Consider the following 24024-nt stretch of genomic DNA (forward strand, 5'->3'; position numbering starts at 1 on the left):
CGGGGCCGCGCTCGCTGTGGCGGAGGCGGATTGGTTGAGAGAGAACCCCGGAAGTGATGCACCCGGAAGTGCACGTGTGCGATTCCGCTCCACATGGCGGTGCTCCTGAAGAGGTTGCTGCGGGCGGGGAGGGCCCCGGCGGCCTTCGGCCGTTCAGTGGTACGGCTGGAAGCCAGCCTGGGCACTGAGCCCGGGGCTGCGGTGCGAGTGAGGTTCGCTCCCAGTCCCACAGGTAACTTGGGCGGACGTGACGCTGCAGGCTGAGGCCCACCGTCCCGTCCCCGCCCCCCGAATGTTCGAGAAAGAATCCCTTCCGGTGGGGTCAGATTGGGCGGGCAGTGCGACCCCATTTTACAGAGGCGGAGACGGGACCGCCAGAGGAGAGTGTTCACGTTGCCGGGACTCTCCTTGTTGTAGTAGTCCAGCTCTTTCGGTCTCTTTTCAGCTATTCAATAAATGTGACTTGAGCACGGACTGTTGCGTTAGGCGCTGTATTAGGCGATGGAATACAGCGGGCATGGGGAGAGTAGGGCCTGCTCGCAAGAATCCTACACTGTCGTGGCTGCGACAAACGCGTACACAAATAATTAATTCTAGCCAGTCACGTGCCATGCGGGACTTGAAGCTGGATAGTGGAGTGGGGATTAGGTAGGAGGCTCAAGAAGGCCTTACCGAGAAGATGACATTTGAGCTGAACCAAATGACAAGGAGCTAACTATGTGAAGTCTATAGGAGAAGCTTTCTGGGCAAAGGCAGTTAATTGCAGGCACAAAGGTCCTGTGATTAATATTGTTGGAAACGAGAAAGCGAGGCATGGACCATGGTATACCCTAGCAGCGATCTTGTAGGGCCACCCCACCAATTGCCAGAATTCTTTTGTCACTAAGCATGTGTCTCCAAACCACATGGTCTGCCTTTAAGGCTAAGCTTGTGGCTAGATCTCAATGCAGAGTGATAGATGATTTCTTGACAGGAAGTATAGTGTCCAGCAGTGCTGCTCAAACCATTGTGCAAGGGATGGTTTTTAATTTACGTTCAGTGATGGGTCAGTATCACTATAAGAATCAATGTAAATGAATTACTAGACAGAGACTCAAGAGCATACAAAATATGACCGTATTTTGTCCTATTAGCATCAACAGATTTAAAATTCCTATATCAAATTGCTATCAGTTTCTAAACATATCCGCTCAATTTCTGTGCTTACTTGGTTCTGAACCAGAAACTGTACAGACCAGCACTAGTCTGCATCCCAGTTGGAGAACCACTTAACATAAAGGTTGGGTGTCAGGGCCTGGGATTATCTGGGTGCGAATTCCTGACTTTGCCGCGTATCAAGTAAACGTAGCATCATTTTGTTCAAAGTTAGAGGGAACTGTTTTTTTCCTCCCCAGTGTTATAACAAAACCATGGTACTGGAGAACCTGATATACTTGCTTACTAGGTTTGAGATAATGCAACTGAGGTGCTTAGCAAGATTTCATATGGAAAGCACACAGCAGCCTCTTAAGATTATTCTCATTTTCTTGCTTATTTGCCTGAATAACCCATCTGGGAAAGTCTGTTGATGACAGATGAAAGAATTGTCAAACAATATGGATCATTATAATAGCTAAGCATAATTAAAGAGTGTACTTTGATCAGCATTTAGTCCTCTCCACAACCCTATAAAGGAAGGTGTCTATTTTTTTAATTTTTAATGACTAACTGATGAGGAAGTTGAAGCTCATAAATGATAAGTGCCCAAGGAATAGAACCACTAAATGGTGGATACAGAATTTGAATCTAAGGCTTTTTGATGTAAGAGGTCTTGCTTTCAACCCCTTTCTTCTATCTTGGGGGCCACTGGTTTGTGGTGGCCTTGCAATAACTAACTGAAGGTTGCATTTGTAATCAGTGTTGAACTGGAGTCTGCCTGCCACCAGATGAGCTTCTTGTCCCTTGCTGCCTCCTATACCTGGGAGAGGCAGGTGAGCTCATTGTGGAGACAAGGCTGTGGGCTGAACCAGAGCAGGTAGGATGAGAGGAAACGGTGGCCCTGAGAAAAATCGGTCATTTTAAGTTTTCAGTTGGGATTGATAAAAAAGTAAAATGTTAAGATTTTAATCTTAAGAGGAATAGAGGACAATCAAGACTTTTGGTTAGTGTTTAAAGTCAGAACTGAAGGTAGAAAACTCAAGTAGACAAAATTCAAAATGTATAATGTGGTAGCAACATACCATCCATGGAGGAAATTGCAAAATGTAATTTTACAGCATTTTACAATTGGATTTTTCTTATTCTTTTTTTTTTTTTTTTTTTGGCCCAGGCACGTCATTGCATTGGTATAAGTTAAGCACAGATGATGTGACTTCAATGAATAATCCTCTGTGTCCCTTTTGGATGAAAGTTAGCCTTGAGGCAAATATCAAAATAGATAGACAGGTGCAGCTGGGGAGAGTTGGAACCTCTTCCCAATAGAATGACATGCTCCCGGGCCTCCCTGTGGTGCAAGGGGTTAAGACGCAACCTATGAAGCTATTAGCAGCCACTTCAGTATACAAGTTCGATCCCCAGCTGGGGAGCTACCCATATGGTGCAGCAGACCTCTCCTGCCTCGCCCGCTGCTCCCCTCAGCAGTGTATTTCAGTCAATCTGCCTGTTTAGTTCCCCACTCCGTCTCTGGTGAATCCTCTCATACCCCATACCTCTGGCCTGTACCCCAGTTCTTGTATGCATAAATAAATAAATCTTTAAAAAAAAAAAAAGACATGCTCCCAAACTTAGGTAGTCTTCCACTTCCTGGGTGAGGGACTAATGAATGGCCACCCCAGTCCTGACTGTCTGGGCCCCATCTCTTGATGGGACAGAGGTAGCAGTGTGTTAGGCTTTGAACTTCACTGGACGTTCTACCACAGGACAGTTTTCTTTCCCCTCAGGTGAGGTCCATTGGCCCATCCTCTTGTCTGAGCTACTCCTTTCTTCTGCCAGGCTTCTTGCATCTGGGTGGACTCCGCACTGCCTTGTACAACTACATCTTTGCCAAGAAGCATGGAGGAAGCTTCATCCTGAGGCTGGAGGACACAGACCAGACCCGCCTTGTGCCTGGGGCTGCAGAGAACATTGAAGACATGCTGGAGTGGGCAGGTGAGGTTGGCAGGGGAAGAACCTTCTCCAAGGGAGGAGCAGGGAGGTAGAAGTCTAGGACTTCTCGCAGGGCCCAGGCTAGAGCAGAAGGAGCTCCTGGAGACATGGGGACATTTGTGCTGGTAGGGGTGGCAGGGCTCCGAGGCTGTTCTGAGATTGCTGTTCTTATCTCAGAAACTCAAGTCATTATCTCAACCTCAATACTGAGAGCTGATAGGAAACACTGGCCAAGTGTACCCTGGAACTTGATGCCTCAGGCCTCTGGGAGCAGGAGGAAGTGCCAGCTGCTTGTTCCCATATGGAATGCTGGCCCAGCTGCTCAAATCATCTGATTTCCAAGAGGAGCCAGAACCCCAGGTTTTTCGCTTTGTTTTATTTAATGAATATGTCCCATTGTTAAATCTGACCTTGGATTTTTTCTTTAATACCACATTGCATGAGCCAAACAAAACTCATGTGGCCTCTAAAGTCTGTCTTCTTGTGGAAAGTTTAATCTGAGGACAGCTGAGCTCAGGGAGAACAAGGAGTGTTTGTGTTCCCTGGGCCAGTAGCTGCCCACCTGCCAGGACAGGTACGACTAGTCAGGCTTCCCAGGTACAATACCCAAAATACCAACACCGCTCTGAAGCATGTGCTCTAATCTCGGGTAAATGATTAACTAGCCTCTGGGTTTTTAAGAGCAGAAATTGATTTTGTGTGTCTTCTGTTGTAGACGCCTTAGCAGGTCTCAGGCGTTCATTCAGCAGGACCACTGATGGTCACCCAAGTTTCCAGCCTTGAACACAGACCCTGTGCTCAGCCAGGAGGAAACAGTTTAAAGCAGTTGCTATAATCTGAGGTGGCAAGTGCTATGGAGCAACAGGTCCAGAGTAGGAAAACAGTGGTGAGGGCTGCTCTTTTGGGGGGGCGGGGAGTGCACGGGCCTCTGAGCAGGCGATCTTAGCGAAGACTTGAACGAAGTGAGGACCCAGCCCCATGGCTAATAGCGGCAGAATGTTAAAAGCAAATGCAAAGGTCCTGTGGAAGGAATGTGCTGGGCGGATTAGAGGAGCAGCCAGGGTGGCCGGAGCACAGTAGTGACCGAGATGGGATGACAGAGGCTGACAGGAGCCAGTTCTGCTGTGCCCTGCAGGCCAGGGTGAGAGGTTCGATTTCATGGAGCACCTACTCCTTGTCAGGCACCAGGGGTAGGTGATGAACAAGACTGCCTTGTGAGCACCACTCTCCTGGAACCCCAGTGCAACCCAATTGTGCGATTGGGCCTGTGGCCCCTCAGCGGAGCTCCCCTACCCCAGCACCTTGGGGAGGCAGCAGGCCGGTATCAAGTCACCTCTCGTGGCAGACTGCTAGGGCTCCTGGAGTCACACCTACTAACCGACCTGTAATTCACTTAATGTAAAGTCCACCATCTCAAAGTATACAGCTAAGTGGGGCTTCTAGTACATACTGTGTTGTGCAGCTGTCACTGTGTTTAATTCCAGAACATTCCCATCACTCCAAAATGAATCCCTAACTTATTAGCAGTGACTCTCATCCTCTTTCCCTCTGACTCTGGCCCATCTTTTCTCTGCTTTCTAATTTGCCTATTCTGGACATTTCATATGAATGGACTGTGTGGCCTTTTATGGCCATGTTTACGTAGCGGAAAGTTCACCTGTGGTGTAGCTTATATTACTACTTTGTTCTGTTTAAGACAAAACAGCATCCATTATATGAAAATAGCACATTTATCCATTGTATGGAAATTGCCACTCATATCCTTTCACGATGGAGGAATATATAGATTATTTCCCCTTTTTGGCTGCTGTGAATAACATTGCTACGACCATTTACATACTAGTTATTAAGTGAACACATGTTTTCCATTCTCCAAGGAAAAAGTTGCTATTAAACCATAGGACATTCCAAGATGTTGAACTTGTTAAAGAGATTTATTGAAAGTTAAGTCAGGAAGGGACCCCCTCCATGTTCCTAATGCAATCCTTTTTCCTGACAAATGAAGCCACACAGGCCAGTGGGAGAGGGAGCTAAGTAATGTTAAATGTACGCAGCAGAATTCACTGTAATCTGCACACACCGTGTGACGTGTCAGCTGTGTGCCTACAGCGTTTCTTTCTACCCACCAGGGGAATTTACCATCCATATCCTTTTGCAAAAGGGGAAGCAAAGACTGAAAGGTGACTGGCCCAGGAGCTTGTTGAAGGCCTGTGCGTGTGAGTTCAGACCTGTCTGTCTCAGGTGAAGCAAGGCTAACCATACACTTATCTTCCAAAGTCATTTGAAAGCTGCTGGAGGGCAGAAGGGCCATCGTCCAGTTCATCTGTGTCCCCTCTTCTGAAAGTCTTTAGAGTTGAATCTATCCTTTGTGTCTGGAGGAAGCTGGATCTTGGGTTGGCCGACAGTAGATCACATTGGCTCTAACAGCTTATGCGCAGCTGTTGTACATGTCAGCCGTTGGGCAGTTGGCTCAAGCACTCTGGAAGCACTGACGAATTTAGTTCCCACGTTCGCTCTGCACAGTAGACCTTTAGCTCCACTTTTCAGAGAAGGAAACCAAGCCTCAGAAACGCTGAGGAACACAGAGGCCATACAATGGCTAGTTAAAAGCTAGCCTGGACCGGATGGTCTCACTCATAGCAGGAATCTAGAAAACTTAAATAAGGGACCAGGAAAAAGAATAACTATAAGAAAGTGAAAATCAAAATCAACAAAAAACTATGAACCAGAGACACTTTTTGGGGGGTGGGGGCCGGGAGGGGAGGGATTGGGGTCAGAATGGGGCATGTGCAGTTGTATGGGGGAATATAAAAATAAAATTTATTATTTAATTAAAAAAAAAAAAAGCTAGCCTGGGTCTAACTCTAATTGGACTCCTTTTCCCTGGCCACTGCAGCGGCCACGTCACATAGCAGAGCCTTTCTGTGCCCGGCTGTCCCCTTACTGGTGGGGTGACAATAACACCTACACCTACTCAACTACCAGTAGGGTGGTTCTCAAGCTTCCAGAGACCATAAAAGCAGCCTGGCAGGACACTACATTCTTCCCCCACCCCCGTTTGTTTATTTATTTTTAAGATTTTATTTATACAAGAACCGGGGTATAGGCCAGATGTGCAGGAGGGTGAGAGGATTCATCAGAGACAGAGCGGGGAACAGAACAGGCAGACAGATGAAATACACTGCTGAGGGGAGCAGCAGGCGAGACAGGAGAGGTCTGCCGTGCCATGTGGGACCCTCACCCAGCCAGCCAGATCAAACCTGCTCTGCAGAGGCTGTGGACAGCTTTACAGCGTGGCACTCAACCGCCTGCGCCACCAGGGGAGGCCCTGACAGGACCCTACATTGTAGCGCTTACACATCCTCAGTCAGTTGAGGCCCAGGCTGGTTTCTCACTCCCCAGGGGAAAGGTGGGTGGAGAGCGTGGACTGGGGTGCCAGTACACCTCTGAACCTCTGATTGACTCCTTACCCACCAGGCATGCATCCTGGCATGCCTTCTCCTGTGCTTTATCTCCTCACCTATAAACGGGAAAGCAAATGCTATCAACATCGTGGATTGCTTGTGAGGATTAAAAGCTTTGCTGTATTTGCAAAACACTTAAGAACAGTGCCTGGACTGAATGCTGTGTGTGTCTTAGTTATCACTATTTGGTGACTATCTTCTCTGCCTGTGTTCCAGGCATTGCCCCTGATGAGAGCCCTCGCCGAGGAGGTCCAGCGGGGCCCTACCAGCAGTCTCAGCGACTTGAGCTTTATGCCCAGGCGGCCGAAGCTCTGCTGAAGACCGGAGCAGCATATCCCTGTTTCTGTTCACCACAACGGCTGGAGCTCCTGAAGAAGGAGGCCCTGAGGAACCGCCAGACACCCCGGTAAGAGGGCCCTTGTCTGTGTCCCAGGCGCCACCCCAGAGTTGGGTGTATTCATTAGCTGTTGCTGCATAACAGATTACCCCAAAACTATCTTCCTGTCTCTCAGTTTCTTGGCTTAGGAGTCTGGACACAGCTTAGCTAGGCTCTTTAGCTCGGGGCATCTCTCAAAGCTGAAGTCAAGGTCTGGGCCAGGCTTGCCGTTCCTCCATGCTCAACATGGGGAGCCTGTCTCCTCTCAAGAGCCTGTTGCCAGGAGACATCAGTTCTGTGCCACTTGGGGCCCTCCACAGCACAGCTCACAAGATGGCAGCTGGCTTTCCTCAGAGTGCGAGAGAGAGCATGTTGGAAGCTAGAGTGTGTTTGTAACCGAAGCGTGGAAGTGACTTCTCATCACTTCTGTTGTACTCTGTTCACTGGAAGGAAGTCACTAGGTCCTGCCCACAGCACTGAGGAGAAGGGATTCTCAGGCAGAAACACCAGTAGGTGGGACCACTGGGGCCTTGTCACAGCTGCCTCCCCCTTGGGGCCCCAGGCAATAACATGTAAAGTAATCGTACATATTTTCTCGTGTTCAATATTTAGAAGATCCAAAGATCCAAAGAGCTAAACACAGAAAAATCTCTGCCCTAACCCTGACCTCTCAGTCCCCCTCTCCAGAGACAACTGGTGCTAGAATTTTCTTACCTCCTCCAGAGACATTCAGTGCCTCTCTGATAAACACATGTTATCCCTCCCCTTTCAGATGGTAGCACAGAATGTACAGTATGTTCTTCTCTACGTCTGGAGGCTCCATTTGTGTCAGTCCCTCCTTTTGCTCGTAGGCTTGCACAGAGACCCACTGTGTAGCTTTGCCGTCGTTACCTTAATCAGTTCCTTATCAGGGAGGCTTTATGGCATTTCCAATCTTTCATTGTTAGAAGAGAGACCTGGGCCTCCTTGGTCTCTCAGGTGTTAGTCTCAGCACTGTCAAGCTGTCACCAGCCACTGTGCCCTGAGTTCAATCCCCAGCCAGGAAGCTGACCCACATGGTGCAGCAGACCTCTTCTGTCTCCCTGCTGTTCCCCTCAGCAGTGTATTTCAGTAGAACTGCCTGTTCTGCTTCCCACTCTGTCTGTGGTGAATCCTCTTACCCCCTGCACCTCTGGCCTACAGCCCAGTTCTTGTATGCATAAATAAAAACAAATCTTTAAAAAAAGAGAGCTGTTGTGGATGACACCAACAGGCACTGTTTTGCGCATGTGCAGTACACGGGTTGACTTACCTCCCTATGTGTGTACCAGCAGGGTTGGTTTGTAGATGCTGCCTTATGGCCCCTTGCTGACTCACTCTCCCATCAGCGCTAGCATCATTCATTAAATTCCAGTTTCAAAGTACTTTGTGGGCAAGGGTTCTGATATTTGTACAAGGTCATGACCTTCACTGAAGCATTGCCTTATTACAAACAGTGTGCTTGACCTGTGACAGTTTCTTTGTTATAGTCAAGACGAATCATGGCCTCCATGCAGCCACTGATTGGTTGAACACGTAGTTCCCTTTCAAGGACACACTCCAGGCATCGTCTTTGTGATTCTGTCAGGGCTTATTTTCTTTCCATAAATATTTTACTGTAATAATAAACAATTATATTATTTTTTTAAATTTATACTTTATAAAAAGCATACCTGTTTAATCTGAAATTACTTGCTTTACATACATTATTTAACTTTCACTGCTAATATGTGAATCTCTTCATTACATTTATCTTTTTTTTTTAAAGTTTTTTTTTTAATTTTTTTTTTTTATAGAGACATGTTTTATTTATTTATTTGTTTGTTTGTTTGTTTGTTTGTTTATACATGTACAGTCAGAAGCGCGGGAGGGTGAGAGAATTCACCAGAGCCAGAGCAGGGAGCAGAGCAGGCAGAAGGACCGAAGTACACTGCTGAGGGGAGCAGCGGGCGGCAGGAGAGGTCTGCTCGCCATGTGGGACCCTCCTCTGGTGGCCGGGGAGCAGCCAGGGATCGAACCGGCGCGGGCCGCGGGCAGCTTCGCAACCCAGCGCTCAACCGCTGCGCCACCAGGGAAGCCCCCATTACATTTATCTTAAATATAAACCAAAATAGCTCAATACTAGCTCTAGAGAATTAGATTCATGTATAAGGATCACGAGTGAATATTTCAATTAACATTTTCAAAAATTGTCTTCAATAATTTCTCCTGTTTTTGTTCTTAGTTTACAATAGTTTTAAGCACACAGTAGCATCTTGAAATCCACGATTTAAATCTAATACCTTCTTGAAATCTTTCAAAGTATCATCAAAATCTCCCACTCTATACAGCATCAATCCTCTATTGTAATATGGAACTTCAAAACTGGATTGGACTCCAGTGGCAGAGGGTTGTCCACGGCACCTTGAAGTGGCCTTGAAATGCTTGATTTGCCCCCTGTGGTGGCCACATCCCCAGGCTGTGTTTGCTCCCAGAGCTGCTCCCATAGAGGCTGTACGGGCACACTGGTGAATAAGCAGAGAACAGCGCCTCGGCCTCCACATTTTCAGCGGTGGGGGATAAGGGTTGGTTCTCGAAAAGTTGCAGTTCTGAAAAGTTCCCAAGCTAGGCTGATGCCAGGGGTCTACAGATCACATTTGAGTGGCAGGTGACACAGACATTTGTCACCTGCCCCAATTGGAGGTGGAAGACACCAGGTGCAGATGTGGGGGCTCTGTTCTGGCCTCTGTGTGCTTCCCTTCTATCCCCCCATAAGTTGAAAGTGGTTTAGCAGCTCCAAGCATTCTCTCCTTGTAGGACAGCAGGGGAAGGTGGGAAATTTAGAAGGGATTTTCCTCCTGTGCTCTCTTACTCCTGCTTAGAGAATCTTTTCCAGAACCTTAACCCTCTCCTCCTCCCCCAGGGTACCTCTGAGTTTTTGTGACAGGAATTTATCTGGGCTGCTCTCTGGCATGCGGCAGGGGGATTGCTTGACTGGCTACACCGATCTTAATCCAACCCCTCAGACTGGGGTTCCTCATTAGCAAGGGCATAGGAGGATAGGCTGGTGGGTAAGCAAACGTAGGCATCTGCTGCATTATGTTCTCTCACTTGGTTTTCCGCATAATAACCTTGTTACCGTGGCATTCAAGACCCAATGAGACAATTTGAAGAGGCATATTGCCCAAGGTCATACAGTTCGCAGAAACAGAGGACTCAACGCCTGTCCTCTCAGCTGCTTCTCTGCTCTGCTTCCCTACAGATATGACAATCGGTGCCGGAACCTGAGCCAGGCGCAGGTGGCCCAGAAGCTGGCCAAGGACCCCAAGCCTGCTATCCGCTTCCGCCTAGAGGAGGAGGCGCCAGCCTTCGAGGACCTGGTGTATGGCTGGAATCGGCATGAAGTGGGCAGCGTGGAGGGGGACCCTGTCATCCTGAAGAGCGATGGCTTCCCCACCTACCACCTGGCCTGTGTGGTGGACGACCACCACATGGGCATCAGTCACGTGCTGCGGGGCTCAGAGTGGCTGGTCTCCACTTCCAAACACCTGCTTCTCTACCAGGCCCTGGGCTGGCGGCCACCTCACTTTGCCCACCTGCCCCTGCTCCTCAACCGGGATGGCAGCAAACTGTCCAAGAGGCAAGGGGACATTTTCCTGGAGCATTTTGCAGCTGCTGGCTTCCTGCCCGATGCCTTGCTCGACATCATCACCAACTGTGGCTCAGGGTTTGCAGGTACCCACTCCGCTGACTGGTCACGGTGGGTTCATAGCAGGACTTCAAACCACCTACCAGCTGCATGTTCTTGGACAAGTTCCTTCTTTTATTCTACAGCTGTTTATTGAGCCAGACACTGTAAGTGCTAAAGCTACGATAGTGAACGATATTGACATGATCTCCAACCTTGAGGAGCTGAGGGTCTCTCAGCCTCAGTTGCCTCATCTGTAAAATGGGACTAAGGGCCTACTCCTAGGCTGAAGTTAGGAATCACTGAGCTCAGTACAGCACAGTTTGTGTGACATTAGCACAAAAATTAAGGAGCCTATGAGTATCACAGTTATATTACTGCTGCTAGTACAAGAAGGTACTCTCAGAGTATCCTTAGTATCACTAGGACCTTTGTTTATTCCAAGCTGAGCCCTTCTCTTTGGCCCAAGACTTAGAGCCAAATCTTAGGCAGGACCAAACAGGATGGCCTTTTGTAGAGAGGATTTCTGAAAATGTGGCTAGTTTGCTTACTGTTTATTCTGCGCTTATGTCATCTAGTCCTTAAAATATTCTTTTTTTTTTTTTAAAGATTCATTTATGCATACAAGAGCTGGGGTACAGGCCAGAGATGCAGGGGGTGAGAAGACTCACCAGAGACACAGTGGGGAACAGAACAGGCAGACTGACTGAAACACACTGCTGAAGGGAGCAGTGGGCAAGACAGGAGAGGTCTGCCTTGCCATGTGGGTTTCTTCCTGGCCAGCCGGGGATGGAACTCATGCTGCAGAGGCTGCAGATTGCTTCATAGTGCAGTGCTTAACCCCTTGCACCACCAGGGAGGCCCAGTCCTTAAAATATTCTTTAAAAAAAAAATTTGGCAGCTCTTATCCTAAGACCACCCTCCTGTGACTACTTCACAAACCTGTCCTTTTCAGAGGCAGTTCTTTAATAATAAATCTGCCCTTTTGGATATAAAAAAATATATATCCTTAAGAGGAGATAATATATATGCCTACTGTTTATGAGGCCTGTGAGGCTCAGAGAGCTTGAGTAACTTGCCCGAGGCACACAGCTAAGAAGGACATGGCAGAGGCTGTTCTTAGGCCAGTGCCTGGCCACAATGCCTACTGCTGGGACAGAACTGGTGCTCACGGAAGGTCCAGGTTGCTCATCTCTGACTTTGGAATCACCCAGGAAGCCTGTAAAACACTGGTGCACAGACTCCATCCAAAACCAATCACAGCAGAATCCCCACGACATGACTAGGCAGCGAGTGTGCTTTTCCCGCAGCTCACCTCTGTGAGGGAAATGCTTTAGCCTCGTGGTTTTCACATGTATTTTTCTGTAGTGACAGATCTCTTTCTGCAAAGTCAAGTGCCTTTGGGCCCTGGTTATATAAAATAGAAGTTGGATCCCTTTGGTCAGAGTGGACTGGGAGGCCCAGTGCATCCCACCCAGCCTCCTGTGTGTCTGGAAGTGGAAGGAGGCAGGCAGGTGGTTGAATGCCTGGGCTTTGCTCCCTTTCAGATAACCAGATGGGCAGGACCTTGCCGGAGCTGATAACACAGTTTGACCTGTCCCGAGTTACCTGCCATTCAGCCTTGCTGGACCTGGAGAAGCTCCCAGAATTCAACCGGTGAGTGAGGACACCCTGAACAGCCCCTCGTGGGAAGGGCTTTCTCGCTGCTGATCAGTCCCCCTGACAGAGGGTATGGTAGGCCCTGCAGTCACACACCTGACTTTAACTTTGGGCTCAGGTGCCTATCACCTGTGTGACCCCAGGTGAATCACCTGACCTTTGTCCTCCTGTCTAAAACAGGGCCATAATAGTACCCACCTTGTGCAATTGTTATCAGAGTTCAAATTAGATGTTGCATCAAAGTATTTTCAACAGTGTCTGGCACACAGGTAGTGCCCACTGTGTGGTAGCTATTGTTTCCATCCTTACCTTCATTCCTAACACGAATTCTGTTAACAGCTGAACCCTGGAGAGGATCACCTTTTTTTCACAGTCACCCCACACCACCCGGAACGAGCACTGTTTCGAGCAGCCATCCTAGGTTACGAGTCCTTGGTCACTGTGAAACCTTCAAATGCAGTGATGTTTCAGACGTCGGTGCATCTCATCCAAGGATGTAGCCGTAAAGGCAGCTGACAGCTTGTGCTTAAAGGGGCAAGGGACTCTTGATGCTTCTCTTGGATGCTGGTCTGGCTGCCTTCCTTGCTTGAGCCCAGGGAATTCACATCCACTGCAGATGTTTTAAGGATGATTCTTTATTTACTTCCCTCATCTGACCTGTGAGGTCAGTTGTATGATTTTGCTCTATTTTACACATGAGGAAACCAAGATGTGGAGTGCTTAGATAACTAGCCCAAGTTTACACAGGAAACCTGGGCACCCCTTAAATGGGGCATTCGAGAGTGAGACAGCAAAAGTGTTGAATGCATCTTGTGCTCACCATTCTTCTTATAGAGAAAGCAGAATCTTGGGGAAGTGGGGTGTTGACAGGCAGAGGCTTTGTGACCCATTCCAGTCCCTTCGAAGCACGAGGGGTGGCAGAAGAAGCAGAATTGGGCTTTGGCCTAATGGAAATCAGGGAGGGGATGCAGCATGGAGATTGCTGTCCTCAGGTTTCGTGCAGCCGAACTGTCACCTTGAGGCGTTTCTGTCGTCAGGCCACTGCTCTGATGCCTGGGCAGAAATAGCAGCAGTGGTGTGGGGCAAGCAGCGGCAGCAGTTAGAGTTCCCTCAGCACTTCCCGGTCCCCACCTGGACCTCACGGTAGGGCTCTCGATGTCTCTCTGTGGTCTCATCGGGTTACTGGGAAAGTCCTAAAAGATTCAGTACAATTTCACGTGATTTTTCTTAAACCTGCTCTTTAAAAAAAAATGGTTTTTGACCACTCTGTGCTCCAGATGGCTTCCCAGGGGGTCTCATCCCTCCATCCTGTAACAGACCCCCCTGGCCAAAGATGTGATGGAAGGCGGGCCTTGTGCCTAGTGCTTTAATCTGCACAACACCCCGTGAGCATAGTCCCCTGTGGCCCCCGCCTTATAGATGGGCAACTTGAGGTCATGCAGCTTGCTGCCAACACTTGGCAGGCAGGCTTCACTCGCAGGCCCACCAGTCCCGCGCCCAGGAGATGTTCACCCACACCTTGCCACCTGCTCACCTTCCCTGCCAGGATGGGCAAGCGCCTGCAGAACAGCCCCACCCTGCACTGCTCACTGTCCTCTCAGGTCCCCTTCTGCCGTGAACGGGTGGCCTAGGGATTGAGAACTGACAGGCCTGGTTGGCGCCTTAGAGACTTGACTGCTTCCAAAGGGGAGAGCAGGGCACTTAGGATTCAGTAAAGCTGAAGTGACAGGGAAACCTGGACTTTTTAACTGTGAGCCCAGAATTCAAAAAACTGCCCTCTGGACTGACCCAGGACTCTGAATCCTAGCGATCCATACTCTTGACTTCAGCCCTTTGGAGCCAGAGCCCCACATCTCAAGCTCTGCGAGGAGACTGACACCCCCAGATCCTGCTTTATAAACTCAGGTGCCAGTAGAGGCAAGCGAGGCAGGGAGCCCAGGTGAGAGAGGTTCAGGCTGCTGAGCCCAGAGCTCTGTGGGTCTCCACCTACTCCAGCCAATTGAAGCTCCAGGAACAAGGCCTCTTTGCAGCCAGATCTGCATTCCCACAAGAAGCCGAGAAACCTGGTATTCTACTAGTTTAAAATGTCAATTACTTATTTACGAATCCAGCACATGTCCAGGTTGCTTAGTGCTCCCAGACTACCAGTTTCCAGCCTTCACCAGATCCTTTTCCTTCTAGAAGTATAAAGAAAATTCTTGTGGGCCAGAGGAGGGATGGCCATATTAATGTGTCCTTCGAAGCCTCCTCCACCCCCGGCCCCCTGAGGAGAGAAGGTTTGGATGGGCTGGAGGTGCCCGCAGCACCTTCCTTGATTTCCATAGGCTGCACCTCCGGCGGCTGGTGAGCAGTGAGACGCAGCGACGCCGGCTGGTGGGAAGGCTGCAGGCCCTCGTGGAGGAGGCATTCGGGAGCCAGCTGCGGGACAGGAGCGTCCTGGACTCTGCCTATGTGGAGAGAATCATTCTACTGAGACAGGTGTGGGGGTAGGGAGCTCCGGGACAGAAGGGGTGGGTGGCACCCGTTTCTGCCCCTTCTGATGTGTCAGAGCCCTGTCCCCAGCCCATTTAGTACCTTCCTCTTCCACCAGGGTCACGTTTGCCGCCTGCAGGATTTGGTCTCCCCAGTGCACGCCTATCTGTGGACGCGCCCCACTGTGGGCCGAGCGCAGCTGGGCGCCATCTCGGAGAAGGCGGATGAGATTGCCACGCGCGTGCTGCAGTGAGTTCCCATGGCGGGCTCAGGCTTCTGCACCTTCCTCCCCCTCGCCCTCCCTGGCACCTTACCCAGGGTGTCCTGTTGGGCTAGTGCTCCCTACTCCTCCATGCTGGCCACTCCTGCAGAGGCCCTATATGAGGTGGCTGAAGAGAGGGGTTCTCTCTCAGGCACAAGGTCACTCCGCCCCCCGGAAGTGGCTTCCCTTTCGTAGAGTCGGGAACTGGCAGTCTAGGGCTGAACAGCTTTTCTCCACATCGCCAGGGCCCTGCCATCCCTGAGTATGCTCTTGTCCAAGGTGGCTCATGGACCACCTGTGATCCAGCCAGAGAAGAAAGGAGGCAAAGGGGAAGGGGACAGGACGTTCCTTCCCCTTAAGGACCCAACTTAAAAGTTACACGTTAACTTCCATCCATGCCTGCCGTCTAGAATGCCTGTCTTATGACCGCGCCAACCTACAAGAGAATCTGGTAAACGTTTTTTAACTTGGCAGCCATGTGTCCAGCTAAAAGTTTTATTACTACATACAAAAGGGAGAAGGACCCTAGGGAGTCGTTACAGCTGCTCTCACGGCCTCAGATCTCCACCGTGCTGGGAAGACGGCCGTGTGGCTCCGCACCACAAAACCTCAACTCCAGCTCTAGCCATGTCTTGAGTTAAATCTGATGAGGCTTGTTTGGCCTGCTTGCGGCCTGGGCAGTGTGCTGTGCTGCTCGGCTTAGGCCTGAGTGGACACTTTCCCAGAAGATGGAAACCAGCAGTTTCCCAGAGAGACTTGGGCACTGACAGCAGGAGAAAGTGGGATGGACGCCAGACAGCAACCCCCACAAATGTCCATTTTACTTAACCTTCACTTGGTTGTGAAGATCAAATTAGATAATAAAAACAAACACCTGTGCTTGCCTGCTACACAGGCCTGCAGCGTGCTGTGTTCTGTGTTACATACCTCATGTATGTATAGGTATGTACATGTGGTGTTTGTACTTATATCCACAGCAGCCTAATGAAGTAAGTACTGTTGTCCCATTTTACAGGTGAGAAATTTGAGGCATAGAGAAGCTAAGTAGGTATCTAGAATTATACAGCTTGTAAGGTGGTGGAGGAAGGATAGAAAATCACCAGGCCAGGACTAGCAGCCATCTGTCTAATCATATTCTCTCTTGCTTTTCCGTGGGATGATGTGCCTAGACAGTACCTGATACCTGGAAACCTCCAATGTTTTGTTATAATATCCATTTTGAAGAGACAAAGATATATACACATGGCAAAATATTAGTACCAGAGGGTTCAATAGCAAAAAGTAGGTCTTCCCTCATACTCAGCCATCAACAGAAAGGCAACCACACTAAGCAATTTCCTTTGTTGCATGTCTCTGTGGTCAAGGATGTGTGTGTAGAATTCTAGTCTTAAAATTTTTAAGATTTTAGGGCCTCCCCTGGTGGCGCAGGTGGTTGAGCACAGCGCTGTGAAGCTGTCCACAGCCTCTGCAGCACTGGTTCAATTCTGGCCGGCTGGCGAGCATCCCACATGGCGAGGCAGACCTCTCCTGTCATGCCCGCTGCTCCCCTCAGCAGTGTATTTCGTCAGTCTGCCTGTTCTGTTCCCCGCTTTGTCTGGTGAATCCTCTCACCCTCCCAAGCATCTGGCCTGTACCCCAAAATAAGTAAATAAATCTTTAAAAAAAATTTTTTTAAAAAAGATTTTAAAATACAATATATTTTTTTAAAGATTTATTCATTTATGCATACAAGAGCTGGAGTGCAGGCCAAAGATGCGGGGGGTGAGAGGAGTCACCAGAGACAGAGTGGGGAACAGAACAGGTAGACTGACCGAAGTACACTGCTGAGGGGAGCATGGGCGTGATAGGAGAGGTCTGCTGTGCCATGTGGGTTGCTCCCTGGCTGGCTAGGGATCGAACTCGTGCTGCAGAGGCTGTGGATGGCTTCATAGTGCAGTGCTTTGCTTAACCCCTTGCACCACCAAGGAGGCCCTTTAAATATAATATTTTGATGATTAGTACATCCAAATCTCTTAAATCTGGATTTAAAAGCTAGATGTTATTGAAAAGGTATATTGTAGGAGTCCCATTTTTTATCCTTGTCCCCTGTTTGCCCAGTTCCAGAACCATGTGTGTTACTACTATTTTTAATTGTCCTAAATAAGCCGTATTATCCCCCCTTTTCTACACTGTCCTGTGCCTTTGGGGGTTTTCTTTCCTCCTAGCAGTACACCTTTCCATCCATCCAGTGCTCAGAGAGCATCCTCATTCTTTTTCACAGCTGCACCTATTCTATTATTATGCCAGTTGACCACATTTTGTTTAACTCACCCACTGAGGGACGTTTGGCTTGCTTCCACACTCTGCTGTTCCAGACAGTGCTGTGGTGAATCACTTTGTTTGGACATCATTAAATTTTAAGGAGCTGTTATTGTTAATGATATTCTCTTAATTCAAGATATTCCATGATAGGGGCTATTCTAATTCCCCAGGACTAAAGTAACTCCCCATCCCTGCCATGGCATCAGATTTCAGAGGCACTGGGGTTCCCTTTCAAGTCAGGAAAGCTGGCACCCAAACCTTCAGAAGCTGCCAGATCTCTAGAAGTCCTTTCTGTGCCTCTGCCATGCTCTGGTCCAGCTCCCACACGTCCTGAGCTGCCACTGTGCACCAGCTCTTTGGCAGCCTGCTTCCTTGCAGTGACATTGAGGAGGGTATCTATTTTTTCCCCCATATCAGAGTTTATATTTTCAATATTTCATTTCATAATTTTGTACATAACAGTAATCATGAGGTCAAGTACATAATACAATAAGAGCAATTTCTTTTATCTCAAATTCAAGCTCAGTTGCTCAGGTACAGGCAGTTATAGGGAATTCTATACTAAAGGCTGTTTCTTCAAACTACTTACAAACCTAGTTCCCCGAGCCAGGAGTGCCCCCGCTAAGCTGACTGCAAGATGATGCTGTTGGAGCAGGTGGTGTCAGAGCTAGCACCAGGGGTCATCTATACCAGTGAGGCTCTCTGGTCTCAACCCCTCTCCAGTGTGGATGGGGTGGAGTTTCCGGTAGTGCCTGAGGGGAGCTGGGAGGTGCTGTGGAATAGACTGGCACCACCCTGCCCCTAACTCAGAATCAGGTCTGGGAACAGGGTTTTTGCGAGTCCAGCTGTAACTGACTTGGGAATTTCTCTTGATATTCGAGCTCACTTTTGGGAGAGGATCTCAACTGGACTGCCAGGAAAGGGGAGGGTGGTTGTGGACCCGATGGATTTTTCTTTCTTTTTCTTTTCTTTTTTTACACTTTTAAAGGACAGATTTGTTAGGAAAAGGAGGAAAAGAGAGGCACCTGCATAGTCACAGGAGGGCAGGGGAGCTCTGGCCTGTTGGATTTTAAATCCTTAAGTGCTTCAGTTTGGGGCAGAGAACAGTTGAAGCAAGTGGGTGGCAATGCCAGTACTGGTGCCAGGGTCTCCTGATCCTTTGCTTACTGTTCCTCTGTGCTGCATCCCCCCAGCAGTCTTGGTGCTGTGTTCCAGATAATTCCCCAGGGCATAAGCTGTCTGTCCTAGGTCTAGCTCAGTCTTATGTTTCTTGTTAGACTCTTAGACTCGAAGCTATTTATTTATTTGTTTGTTTGTTTGTTGTTTATTTTCAGTTAAAAGCTTTGTTTTGTTTTCAGTAACTGTAGAGTGGAGCCACCGTAGGAGTAAGAATCAGAACTCAGAGCTGGGTCTAATCTCCAGCAACCTGATCTGGCTCTTCACTTAACATCAGCACCTTTACCTAATTATTTGAAGATGATGTAGTCATAGCCTATGTGATTTGTAAGTCAGCAAAGAATAGTTTAATGGTTCATTTAGCTCCTTGAGGAACTTCATGGTGCTTGAGGTATGCCAAATAAGCAGCACGTAACCTCATGTTGGGGTTCATATGATGGGGTTCAGTGTGTGGGCTTCTTGGGTCCATCTAAGAAAGAGTTCAGCAGACATTCCCGTTCATCAGCATATGGCAAGTTTAGTAAGGAAAAGAGATAAAGGAAAACAAAACAAAGCAAAAACACCTGTGTAGATACGGGCAGGCGGGAGAGCTGCAGTCTCTGAGCTCTTGATGTAATATTAATTTAACTTTTTATTGAAATACAAGATCTGATCTGATACTTTTGACTACTTAGCAATGTTCAGGCAATATACTTGGAGCTTTACAAGTTTTAACTTAGCCCTCCCATTGCCCCGTGAGAGGCAGACACAATAATTATCCCCACTTTACAGGTGAGAAACCTGAGGCATAGAGATCACAAGACACAGAGGTAACAATCAGGAAATCCTCTTGTTATGGTGCCCTCTTGGTTTCCTGTGTTATGCCCCCTTGGAGTCTCTGGTAAATGTTCCCTCAGTGGTTCTTTTGGCCCCCTTAGTGGGGTTGGGATTCACTGATCTTCCTCCCTCACCCTCCCCCACACATTGGTCATGCACTTCCATTGCAGCTGATCAATAATCTTCAGAAGCTCTCCCTCCCACCCACTTGCCCTTGGCCAGTGCTGGCCCCTCATGAACTGGCCTCTTCTAGGCTCTTCGAAGGAACTGGTACAAGCTTAACTCAGGATGTGCTGAATGGAGAACTGAAGAAGCTGTCAGAAGGTCTGGAAGGCACCAAACACAGTAATGTGATGAAGCTCCTCCGAGTGGCCCTGAGTGGACAGCTGGTAAGCGGCGGCCAGGCCCCCTCCAGCCATTCCACTCCCGTCATGCAGGCGCTCAGGGAAGTTTGGGGGATACCGAGATGAATGGTACCAGATCACTTCCCTCCTTCAGTCACTCAGGGGATAATATTTATTGAATACCTGCTATGTGCAAGCACGTGGATGTAGTCGTGAATGAAGCACACACTCCCTGCCTTCATGGAGCTGGTGGTTGTTTGGGGGCAGCAGATGTGTCAACCTGGGGAAAAGAGGCATCCAGGACCCAGTAGTCAGCCACAGAAATAAGATGATACATGCAAACTCGGCTGGTTGGGAAATAGTCTGTAGAGTGGGCCAGCCTGGCTGAGACTTCTAGACTAGGATGGGCATTAGTTCCCTAGACAGTAGTCAGCAGTAATGTCTTCTCCTTTTGTTCCTAGCAAGGACCACCTGTAGCTGAGATGATGGTGTCCTTGGGACCAAAGGAAGTCCGGGAACGAATACAGAAGGTGCTTTCCAGCTAGAGAGAAATACGTGCTGTGGTGGAGGTGGCCTAAGAACCTGGACGCGTGAAGGCTGCTTCGGAGAGGAGGAGGAGGAGACCTGGGGCCTCTCAGGAAGCTTGAGGAAGGAACCAAGAGTGGAAACAGTCTTCGTCCCTTTGAGCACATTATGGCTCCACCACAGGCCCATCCTCGTAGGTTGGCCAAGGAGGTGCAGCCCCAAGGAGGTGCTGCACCAAGGAGGTGCAGAGTCAAGCAACTCCTTGACTCTGGAAGGGAGGCCTCCTGTCCGGTGACAGACATCACATAGCAAAGGTTAGAAACTGCTTCCCAGAGCAATCGGAGGGCTTCTGCTTTGGTCCACATGGGCTGCTGGAACAAAACACCACAGGCCGGGGGCTTAAGCAACAGAAAATTTTTTTCTCACAGTTCTGGGGGCTGGAAGTGCAAACTCAAGGCCTCAGAGGTGCTGTTTTTTCCAGAGGCCTCTCTCCTCGGCTCGCGGATGTCTGCCTTCTGGATGTGTGCTCACCTGGGCTTTCCTCCTGCTGCCTCTGGTAGCCCTCTGGGTGTCCTCCTGTAAAGACACCACCAGCCAGCTTGGATTAAGTCTCCCTTACCAGCTTCCTTTTAACTTAATAACCTCTTTAAAGGCCCTGTAACCAAAATATGTCACATTTTGAGGTGCTGAGAGTTAGGGCTTCGACATAGCAATTTTGAGGAGACAATTCAGCCCATAACCCAGCAGCAGCCAACTTGTGGATCCTGTTTCTCAGACACCGTCCGGATTCAGAGCCATAAAGGACGGGACTGACACAAGCAGGGCCGAACCGATGCCAGATTTCCTTGGGGATTGTAAAGGGAGAAGCTACTCACCTGCCCAAGGGGGACGTGTTTTATATTGTTCGTCCTTAGACTTGGGGCAGCCTTTGTCTCCCTTCCCTCAGGATCATCTGTTCCTCTCTTCCAGTTCTCCAGACTTGGCCCTTGGGCTGGAGACCTTCACCTGCCTGTCTTGCCTCTTTCTTCACATCCACCTCCTTCCACTCATTACTTGTAAGTCACTCTCTGCTTGTTTCTGTGTGAGATGTTCTTGGGGTGAATAGCAAGAACTAAAGTGAATAGAGGATGATGAATGACCCCCAAGGCCCCCTACAGGGCTGCTGAGCACCCCCCGTGTGGCAGCCAGACTGAGATGGCTCCCGTCAGCCCTTCCCCCTGCGAATAGGGCTCATGGCTTCCATCTGTTCCTGGGACACCTTACCCACAGGGAAAGCCAGTTTCCACATCATGAAGATACTCAAGCAGCCCTTGTTGAGGGGTCTGTGTGACCAGGAGCTGAGCCATCCCGCCAACAGCCTTGAGAAGGAGCTGCCTTGGAAGCTCATCCTTCAGATGAAAGCAGCCCTGGCTGACTGTGACCCTCGGGGAAGATCTTGAGCCAGAACCACTCTCAGACTTCAGACACACACAGATTATGAGAATAAATGTTTATTTATTGTTTAAAGCCACTTGGTTTGGAGATAAATTGTTACCCAGTAAAAGCAGGTACGTTTACCTCGCCTGGGGAAGTATGTATAGGGGGCTCAGAGTTTGCTGAGCCACCTGGAGACCTAAGTCTTTGCATGAAAAGGCAGATAAAGTTCTCTGACTACAAGCAACAGGAACCAACTCAGCCTAACTTAAGTTTATTGGGGACTATCACTTTATGGAGAGTTTATGGGAGTCAAATAATCTACGGGAAAGCCAAATCCAGGTCTTGGAAAAGACAGGAACTAGAGGAGCTCATCTGCGTTCTTCAGGACGGACACACTTGGAAAAGTATTCCACGCAAAGAGGTGAAAAAGAGAACTACCCAGCATTCCCCATGATCAGAGCGAGGGTAGCTGGGGGAGCAGTAGACATGGTTGAGAAATGCAGCAGAGGGGAAATCCAAACTGCCCACTTTTCCACCCGCCTTTCAGGGTGCCATCTGATGCAAGTCACGAAATCTAGATTCAAACCAGCTAAAAGAAGAGTCAGTGTCCTACATAACAGGAAGTTGGGGGGGCGGGCAGGCTTGGTTAATTAAGTGTTCAGTGACATCAGTGTGGCCCCAGGGTCTTTCCATCTCTGCTCAGCTGACTCTAGCATCTGCAGCAGCGTGGAGCAGGTTCCTTCTGCTCACAGTTCACTGCTAGAGCAGTCGGCCTCCCTGCACGTTCTCCTCCTTTGGGGCTCTCTCCCTGAAGGTGAGGAGCTCTTCAAGCGCCCTCCTCCACCAACTTCCTTCTTGAACCCATCTTGAACCCCGTCGTTATGGGGAAGCGGGAGTTCCGGTAGAGCAGTCAGGCCCATGCCCGGGGCAGGGCCAGCTCTTCCTGAGGGTCTTGACGGGGTCTGCAAGGAGCCTGGAAAACCTCAACAAAGCAGGGGTTCAGTTAGTGAAGATGAGTTGGATGGTTTTGTTTTTTTTTTCTTTACATTTTAAAAAGAGGTTTATTAGGAAAAAGAGAAAGAGAAACACCTGCATAGTCTCAGGCGGGCAGGCGAGCTGCTGCTGCTTTGCAGAGGGAAATAGTTTGCAGGGGGGGAAAAAAAAAAACAAAACACCTTCCCAGTCACAGGTGGGCAGGAGCTGCCAAATTGGGTCTTTATGAGGTGCAAGGTGTGGGAGCCATTGAAATGTTTTAAGCAGGGAAGTGACCGGATCAGATTTGTATTTTTCTGTGAGATCATTTTGGCAGCTATAGTGAGAGATTTGAACATGGTCAGAAGAAGGGCGCCCCATGGGCCTCCCTGGTGGTGCAAGAGGTTAAGCACCGCACTATGAAGCAATCCGCAACCTCTGCAGCACGAGTTCGATCCCCAGCAGGCCAGGGAGTTACCCACATGGCGCAGCAGACCTCTCCTGTCTTGCCTGCTGCTCCCCTCAGCAGTGTGTTTCAGTTAGTCTGCCTGTTCTGTTCCCCGCTCTGTCTCTGGTCAGTCCTCTCACCCCCCGCATCTCTGGCCTGTACCCCAGCTCTTGTATGCATAAATAAATAAGTCTTCAAAAAAAAAAGAAAAGAAAAGGGCGCCCCAGGAGGAGATGACAGGCACAAAGGGAGGTTCTTGTCATGCTCAAACCCCATTTCTTCTCTGTAGCCTGACCTTTGCCTGGTTTAGCTTCACCCATTCCTGCCTCGCACACACCCTCTTCTCTGTTCTGCCACCTGAGCCTTCTCGAGGTCCCTGCCTCCCTGCTGCTCTTCTTTCTAGAATGCTGTCAGCCACTCCTTTTTCTTCCCCTTTGCCAAGTGACTTCTGTTTTAGCCTTCAGATGTCAGCTCCACTTTCACCTCTGACTTCCTGCTGGAAAGTCATCTTCCTCTGTCCTTAATCATCAGCATCTTTTTCTCTTCCACAGCACACAATTGGAATTGTGTAAATAACATGTGGTTGTGTAAGATAAAAGATCCCATGAAATAAGGTACCTTATCTGTCTTGTTCACCACTGTACCCCCCATGCTAAGAATGGGGGCCTGTTTACATAGCAAGTGCACAGAGACATCTCTGATTAAATCGTATGGTCAGTACATGAGTCAAGTGTCCCCAGGCTGACTGCCACAGTCACTGTATTAAGTTTAGAAAAAAGATGACAGGCCCACAATGGAGTCACCTATGCTAAGCCCCATATCAGCAAACAGACTGAATTATAGCTTCAGCCTCTTCAAGAAACAAATTCTGAAACCAGCCAATCAGGAACTGCCCAACCAGGCTCCTGCCATCCCCAAGAGGAAAGGGACCTTGCCGCACCCCATCTGCCTTTTGCTCATACCCCTGTGGTCCCGCTTCTCTTCT

The 24024-nt window shown here is 49.0% G+C and overlaps 1 protein-coding gene across 1 annotated transcript; it reads left to right on the top strand.

Moving 5' to 3' along the window:
* Positions 1 to 93: 93 nt before the first annotated feature.
* Positions 94 to 20223, top strand: EARS2 (glutamyl-tRNA synthetase 2, mitochondrial; the record flags this gene model as incomplete). The annotated part of the gene is made up of 9 exons (XM_084249148.1): positions 94 to 232; positions 2971 to 3126; positions 6804 to 6993; positions 10223 to 10695; positions 12196 to 12304; positions 14632 to 14785; positions 14898 to 15028; positions 19588 to 19723; positions 20140 to 20223. 9 exons carry the CDS (start codon positions 94 to 96, stop codon positions 20221 to 20223), a joined length of 1572 nt encoding a protein of 523 aa, XP_084105274.1.
* Between the last annotated feature and the right edge of the window lie 3801 nt (positions 20224 to 24024).

This window comes from Talpa europaea (genome assembly GCF_964194135.1).
Source record: "Talpa europaea genome assembly, chromosome: 12".
NCBI classification, from domain to species: domain Eukaryota; kingdom Metazoa; phylum Chordata; class Mammalia; order Eulipotyphla; family Talpidae; genus Talpa; species Talpa europaea.